The sequence below is a fragment of the Equus asinus genome, chromosome 23, assembly GCF_041296235.1.
Source record: "Equus asinus isolate D_3611 breed Donkey chromosome 23, EquAss-T2T_v2, whole genome shotgun sequence".
Lineage (NCBI taxonomy): Eukaryota > Metazoa > Chordata > Mammalia > Perissodactyla > Equidae > Equus > Equus asinus.
In genome coordinates, this window is record NC_091812.1 from 13,456,044 (window position 1) to 13,463,531 (window position 7,488).

The window sequence follows — 7,488 nt, forward strand, 5'->3', positions numbered from 1 at the left end:
CACGTTAGAATAACTAAGCTTTCTTGTGATGGACTTAGTAAACAAACAGACAATGGCTGGACTTTATATGACGATAGGACTCTGACCCACAAAAGATACGTCTGCAGCAACTATGTCAGAACAGTCAGGACATGTTAATGGCTCCCAACTTCTTACTTTTGCCTCCACTTCCAACCTAGGACAAACCAGAGAAATCCAAATATTCTCCCCAAGCAAATCACATAGGACGTTCCATTTCTAGTTATTCCTCCTCTAGCTTCCCCATGACAACAGCCTCTCATCAGGACTTATGGAGGTTCCCCTATTTTTTCATTATAAACTTTTCATCACCCTGTCTTTGAATTGTCTCCCTTGTCAGAGCAAGTTGTTTTCATGTGGGTGGTCTTCCTTTATTTCCATGTGTGAATGATGCTTGTGTTGACCTCCATGATTAACTTCCTTTTAAAAAAAGAAAAAAAGAAAACTCCAGCCACATGCAATACAATATATTTTTGTAACCACCTGAGAACTTCTGGCTCCTAGTTGTGTTTGAGAGGAAGAGGATTCTACTTCCAAGGACATAAAATGAAATGTTTAATAAGCTGATTTTTAAAAATATTTGTCTGGTGCTGGCCCCATGGCCTAATGGTTAAGTTTAGCATACTCCACTTCAGTGGCCCAGGTTCGTGGGTTCAGATCCCAGGTGAGGACATACACGCCACTCATCAGCCATGCTGTGGCAAAGTCCCACATACAAAATAGAGAAAGATTGGCACAGATGTTAGCTCAGGGACAATCTTCCTCAAGGAGACCAAAAAAAGAAGAAATTCGTCTGATTGTGCTCCTACGAAGGTTATCAACTTAATTTTAACTAAGAGTTTACAAACTGCCATGCATTATGACTCCATTGTTGTAAAAAAAAAAAAATATATATATATATATATATATATATATATATATACATATAAAGAGATGCCTAGAAAAGAGTTATGGGGGAGGAGACAAGGGGTGTTTATTTTCTAAAATGAATATGTTTCTTATATAATTAAAAAAAGAAACCTTAGAAAAGTTTTTGAATTAATTTCCTTAAATCTTTAGTTATATATATATTTTTTCTCCATCTAAAACATTTCTTCAAACTGCATAACCTAAACCCTGACATTAAATGTTATTAAAGTACGTTTCTTACATCTCAAGAGAAGCACTTTGGATGCATTCACAATGCAGAGAGCCGGAAAGTAAAAGCAGTCTCCGTCTTTCTCGACCGCTTTTCTCCTGTTTATTAAGCCAAATTTCTCAGTAAATAACTCGTTTTGTTGGTTTTGCGAAATGCTCCAGAGGCAGGAAGAATCCCCGCCTGGGGAAGACAGGAAACGGGCATTACAAACGCCACGCCTTCTCTGGACACCATCCCGGCCGGCCCCCTCCCCTCCCAGGACTTGGGCGCTGACCACCGCGTCCAGCCCCCGGGGTATGGCCGGTCCACCCCAGGGTCCTCCAGCACCCAGCCGCTCCGCCCAGAAACTGGGAGATAACGCGTCTGCCCGCGGCTCTGCATTCTTGCCCTCGCCCCACCCCGACAGTGGACTGATCAGCAATCAGTAAGCTCGATCGTACTGTTCCCGGCCCTCCACAGCTTTCAACCCAAAGCTCCAGGACTGAAGGACACGCAGGGCTACGCTGAAAATCCACATGGGCTCCCTGTGAGCCTCTTTTCCCGAAGCACGCACCAAGCGCACGAACTCGGGGTCCTTAGTCGACCCGAGCGCCCAGGGCGCACCCTCCTCAGCGCTGCCCCGGGCCCCACGCGTCTACCACGGGCCACCGAGCCCGCACCCGCGGCCGCGGACAAGCCGGGACTGAGCCGCATCACGCGCCGCGAGCCCACGCGCGGAGGCCCCGCCCCCAGGCCGGCGCGGCCAATCGCGACGCGGGCAGGCGGGGGGGGCGGGGCTGGCCCGGCCGAATCCCAGGGCTTTAAATGCGCGGCCCGGGGGGCCACAGCCAGGCGTCGGAGACCCCCCGGACCTGTGCGGGCTGACTGCGCCTGCGCAGCTGCGCCCGCCACAGGTAAGCGCCCCAGGCCGGCCCGGCCAATCGCGGCGCGGGCAGGCGTGCCGAATCCCGGGCCTTAAAGGCTGAGTCAGGCGGGCCCGGGCCAGAACCTCTGGCTCGCCGGGTGTTGGGACAGCAGCCTTCGTCTCTCAAGTCCTCCTGCGCAGCTGTGGCCGCCGCAGGTCAGCCACCGGGGCTGAGGCCGAGGCGTGTTGGGGACAGGGCCTGGAGGAGGGGTCGGGGACACGGGCAGGCGGGCGGGCGCCACGCCCGGGAACGAGAGCGTCTGCCCACCCGGAGCTGGTGAGGCTGCGTGGGCGCTGCCTGGAGCCCGGCCAGCCTTGAGGCGGGGGGAGGGGAGGGCGGCTCGGGACCCCGGGCGGCGCTGAGACCTCTCGACTGGGCTGTGCGGGAGCCGGGCAGCCTCAGCGCGGCCTCCACCGGACCGGGCCCGGCCGGGCCGGACACGGCAGCCTAAGCCGCACGCCGCGCTGCGGGCCGCGCTCCCTGCGCCGCCGCCCGCAGCCCCCGGAGCGGGGCGGTGCTCTGAGCCCCGGGAGAGCCTGCTCCTGTCCGAGCGCGGGCACCGGGGCTCTGGGCTCCGTGTGCCGGGACACCGCGTCCCCGGTGTGGGGAGGGAGTGCGGGTGTCGACGCGCAGGCCACCTGTGGGCACGGCGGGGCTCTGGAGGCGCTCCTGCCCACCTTGCCCTGGGAAGGCCTTTCGGAAAGGTTTCTAGTCGAGGAGCAGGGTTCGAAGGCACGTCTCACCCCCGCCGTACGGTGGTCAAGAAGAAGGTGTGAGGCTTCTGTCCCTGCTTGGGATAAGATGTCCTCATTAGTGACGTTTTCCTGGGCCTTCTGTAAATACCTGGACCAACAGTTTCCGAGTTGTTGCCTTAAGATTCTGACCTCTAAGGTACCTTGAGACCCTTATCAAAACCGAAATTTTCACTGCACCCTTACAAGGCTGTTTGAATTCCTGTAGCACTTGTCAGCCCACTTTTTGGTTGATGGCTGAATCAGATAGCTCCTCCGTTTTTTGGGGTGTTTTTCTGCTTTATCTCCCCAAACCCCCCCTGTACACAGTTGTATATCCTAGTTGCAGGTCCTTCTAGTTGTGGGGTGTGGGATGCCGCCTCAATGTGGCCTCATGAGCGGTGCCATGTCAGCGCCCAGGATCCGAACCCTGGGCCGCCGCAGCGGAGCGCGCGAACTTAACCACTCGGCCACGGAGCCGCCCCGATAGCTCCTCTGTTTGATAAGTCCTTGGCCTGTTTTTCTCCACCCACATTCTTAGCCGCCTTCCACACAGCTGCCGTAAATATTCTGAAGATCTTTCAAATGTTTTTACTCCACCATAGTGGCTGTAAGTTCTCAGCAGAAAGTAGGACAGCTTTTTTTTTAAGGGATTGGCCTCATCAAATCCTCATTTCTTTTCCCTTCCTAGGTTTTTGAAACATGAATCCTTCACTCTTTCTGGCTGCCCTTTGCTTGGGAATAGCCTCAGCTGCTCCAAAACTTGATCCCAGTTTAGATGCACAATGGTACCAGTGGAAGGCAACGCACAGAAGACTGTATGGCGTGGTTGGTAACATCTGAAACTGTCCAGCGGGATCTCACAGAGAACGGTCCATACTGCTGGGAGTTTATAGCCGAGAGTAACTTCTTGAGGCCGCCTCTTACCAAGGCAGTAACTTCATGGCACCCATTACCAAGCACAATATAGGCATACGTCCCTGTTGTGTGGGTGCTGGAGAACAGCTACCAGAAGTAAAAAGCCATCGCTGGCCATGGTTTCTCTTCTGTGTCTGCAAATCCGCTTGGTGAGGATGGGTTGGGTTTTAAGTAGAAAAACAGATGTTCCTTTATGTTTGTCTCTAGAATGAAGAAGGATGGAGGAGAGCAGTGTGGGAGAAGAATATGAGAATGATTGAACTGCACAATCAGGAGTACAGCCAAGGGAAGCACGGCTTCACCATGGCCATGAATGCCTTTGGTGACATGGTGAGTGTGCCCTGGGTTGCGGAACTTTTTGTGCTTCCTGTCCTCAGTGCTTTAGCAAAATCATCTCTTGCTTTCCAAATTCTATTTCATTTGCCTTGAAGACCAATGAAGAATTCAGGCAGGTGATGAATGGCTTTCAAAACCAGAAGCACAAGAAGGGGAAAGTGTTCCTTGAACCTCTCTTTCTTGAAGTCCCCAAGACTGTGGATTGGAGAGAGAAAGGCTACGTAACCCCGGTGAAGAATCAGGTAGGACAGGATTCAGATTCAGATATTCTTAAGAGTATTTAGGCATATGGGCTATTGTCAGTCTTTGTATTTGTCTTGTAAACTGACAGGTTTTTTATTTTCAGGGTCCATGTGGTTCTTGTTGGGCTTTTAGTGCGACTGGTGCCCTTGAAGGACAAATGTTCCGGAAAACTGGGAAACTTGTTTCACTGAGTGAGCAGAACCTGGTGGACTGCTCTCGGGCTGAAGGCAATCAGGGCTGCAATGGTGGCCTGATGGATAATGCCTTCCAGTATGTCAAGGATAACGGAGGCCTGGACTCAGAGGAATCTTACCCATATCTTGCGAAGGTAAACAGAGCTCCTTATCTTGTTATTCCATTTCTGCTTTTGAAAGTTGAACATTTTCAGAGGTAACAGTCACTTTATTCAGCATTCACATTTTAGATGCAACCTGTCAGAACTGTCGTTATAAATTATCAGTCTTTGCACAGTTATCTGATTAGGTGGTTAACATATTGCTATTCTTGCTTCATGTAACATGGAGAATATATGCACCATTCTGCATATAATATAAATTTCTCCATAGTGAAAAATTACTTATGGACAGGTAGACCTAAAGGGTCTTATTGAAGAAACAACTGCTGATTTTTCAATTTCAAACTAACCAGTAGCATTTTGCTTTCTGGACTGCTTTATAACAAAGTTGACCTAGACATCATTAAGCTGCAGACTGCTGAGTTGTGTGGTCCTAGAACTCGTGTTCCCCAGGAGTGAATGGTAGTAATCATTTCTCTCTCTCGTTACCTTTAAAAGGAAGGAAATAACTGTAATTACAAGCCCGAGTATTCTGCTGCCAACGACACTGGCTACGTGGACATCCCTCAGAAGGAGAAGGCCCTTATGAAGGCAGTGGCTACTGTAGGGCCCATCTCTGTTGCTATTGATGCAGGCCATGAGTCCTTCCAGTTCTATAAATCAGGTAGATGTTACTCTTTTTGTTATAGAAATTCAGGCAGGCAAAACTGGAAAGCGTCACCATGGTTGACTTTTTCATATGGAGGCCTTCTTTCCAGGACTAGAATTTGAGTGTGTGCATTTAACATAGTGATGTTTCCATTTGACATTGTACTTTAAGTGTTTTCTCAAGATGACAACCTCCTCATAAATATTTTTAAATGGCTATGTAATTCTATAAATACAACCTAATTTATGTAAATATACTTCAGTTGTTGGATCTTTTTCCCAGAAATTTTTTACTATTGTAATTAGAACTGTAAAGAAGCCCGTGGCTCAAGTATGTTTTTGTTTTGTGCTTTTTCCTTAGTTGACATGCTAAGAGTAGAAGGGATTATGCTAATTAATATTAGTAGACAAGTCCCGAAATTACCTTTGCCTTGATAACTAGATCTTATTATTGGAAACCTTTTTTTTTTTCCCTTTGGTAAAAAATATTTTGGATTTAGTTGAATTGTTGATTTCTAGTGAGTTGAGTTTGACTTTTTCCTTTTTATCAGCTTTACTTTTTTTTTTTTTTTTACTTTCCCAGGCATTTATTATGATCCAGACTGCAGCAGCAAAGACCTGGATCATGGTGTTCTGGTGGTTGGCTATGGCTTTGAAGGAAGAGATTCAAATAACAATAAATTTTGGATTGTCAAGAACAGGTATAAAACTTCAAATGTTACATTTATATTTTAAATTGAAAGGGGAATCCTTGTTTGGAATCAGTATTTGGTTTCAAGTCCAAAAAAGTTCAAATTTGAGGTCAGGAAAGTCTTTCTCCTGCTTAGGGTAAACACAGAAGTACTGATGTTTGATTTTAAGATTCTGTAATAAGCTTCTTGGGGTTATTATTATGTATTTGTAACATGGCATTTCTAAATTCTGAAAATTTTCTTAATTCAAAAACATGTCTGGCCCCAGGGGTTTCAGATAAAGGATTTTGCACCTATAGGTTGAGGGCTGGTTTCCCTTTTCTGTCTCAGGTTTTTCAACAAGGTATAGTGAGCAGAAGCATCTGTCTCTGTGATTCTTTAAGTCTGAAAGATTGTCCAAGACTCCAGTGGCCTCTGTGCATCCTTCCTGTTACCATTTGTTGCCCTACCATTGCATTCTGCTTCTCAGCTCTCTGCCTTGAGGGTTGTCAGGATCAGTTTTTACAGCTAAAGTTCTTTCATTGAGATGAAGTGTAGGATAGCCTGTGGAGATAGACTGCTACATTGGAATCCCAGTTTGACCTCAATTTCCTGTCTTATAGAAGTTGATAAGGAACCACGGAAAGTAATATACTTAGATTTTAAATATGGACTGTTATTAATGAAGCTAATGTGTACTTGATTCTTTGTATAAAACAGAAAACATACTCTTCTTTCAGTTGGGGTCCAGAATGGGGCTGGAATGGCTATGTAAAAATGGCCAAAGACCAGAACAACCACTGTGGAATTGCCACAGCAGCCAGCTATCCCACTGTGTGAGCTGACGGACAGTGATGGAGAGGACTTGAGGACAGCATATCCAGAGGAATTTTATCTTAAAACTGAACAAACCCTTATGCGTAAGATAAGACACTTGAATCTTTGAGGATCCAAGTTGTGATTTGAATTCTGTGACATTTTTATAAGGGTAAAATGTTACCACTACTTTACTTACTGTTATAAATAGCTTTATAATGTTGAAGACTCATTGCTTAATTCTAAGAATTTTGAATTTCCATTTTTTAAAAGGATATATAAAGTTACCTTTTAAAATAAATTTTAATTCACTATGTAGAGATGGAACTTCTTTCTGTTTGTGTAATTGGAAACTATAATTGGGCTATAAAGACATAACTGAATGTGCCAGTGGTGCCTTAGGACAAAGACATTGGGTGGCCTTCTGGGTCTTTTAGTTATAAATATGCAGATTTTATGTCAGCTGTTCATTGGCCGTGTTGACCCAACACTTGAATCTAGCAAAATGTGACAGACAGTCTGGAAGGACAAAGGTAAATTGTTTGAATAAAGAAAACCAATTCACTTTGTAGAAAAGTGAATAGGCATACAGATTCTTAGGTTTTAGATACTAGAAAAGGAGATCCTCTTCCTTTGACTCAAGATGGTCATAACCTAGTAAAGTTAGAGGATGAAAGTCTCAGAGCCGGTGACTGAAGTACCCTGAATTGCTGGAGAAGACCATGTGACTACTCTGCAGTTGAGTAAGGACCAGATAGAAGTGGATGGC

At 46.5% G+C, this 7,488-nt stretch overlaps 1 protein-coding gene and 1 long non-coding RNA gene across 5 annotated transcripts; one reads left to right on the top strand and one right to left on the bottom strand.

Moving 5' to 3' along the window:
- Nucleotides 1-326: 326 nt before the first annotated feature.
- Nucleotides 327-1,835, bottom strand: LOC139041664 (uncharacterized). The gene is made up of 3 exons (XR_011497248.1): nucleotides 1,710-1,835; nucleotides 1,169-1,336; nucleotides 327-438 (listed from the first exon to the last, which is right to left on the bottom strand). It is a non-coding gene; the product is annotated as an uncharacterized lncRNA (long non-coding RNA).
- On the top strand, nucleotides 1,829-7,037 carry LOC106844429 (procathepsin L). Of its 4 annotated transcripts, none has more exons than XM_044756829.2 (8): nucleotides 1,829-2,049; nucleotides 3,484-3,620; nucleotides 3,918-4,040; nucleotides 4,142-4,288; nucleotides 4,393-4,617; nucleotides 5,083-5,248; nucleotides 5,816-5,933; nucleotides 6,644-7,037. In XM_044756829.2, the coding sequence occupies exons 2-8, from the start codon at nucleotides 3,495-3,497 to the stop codon at nucleotides 6,741-6,743; spliced, it is 1,005 nt and encodes a 334-aa protein (XP_044612764.1). In that variant the 5' UTR covers nucleotides 1,829-2,049; nucleotides 3,484-3,494; the 3' UTR covers nucleotides 6,744-7,037. The 4 variants fall into 4 exon arrangements, with proteins under 4 accessions (XP_044612764.1, XP_044612765.1, XP_014717340.1 ...); XM_014861854.3 differs by having other exon boundaries at nucleotides 1,912-2,216; XM_044756830.2 differs by lacking the exon at nucleotides 3,484-3,620 and having other exon boundaries at nucleotides 1,906-2,049.
- The last annotated feature ends 451 nt before the right edge of the window (nucleotides 7,038-7,488 follow it).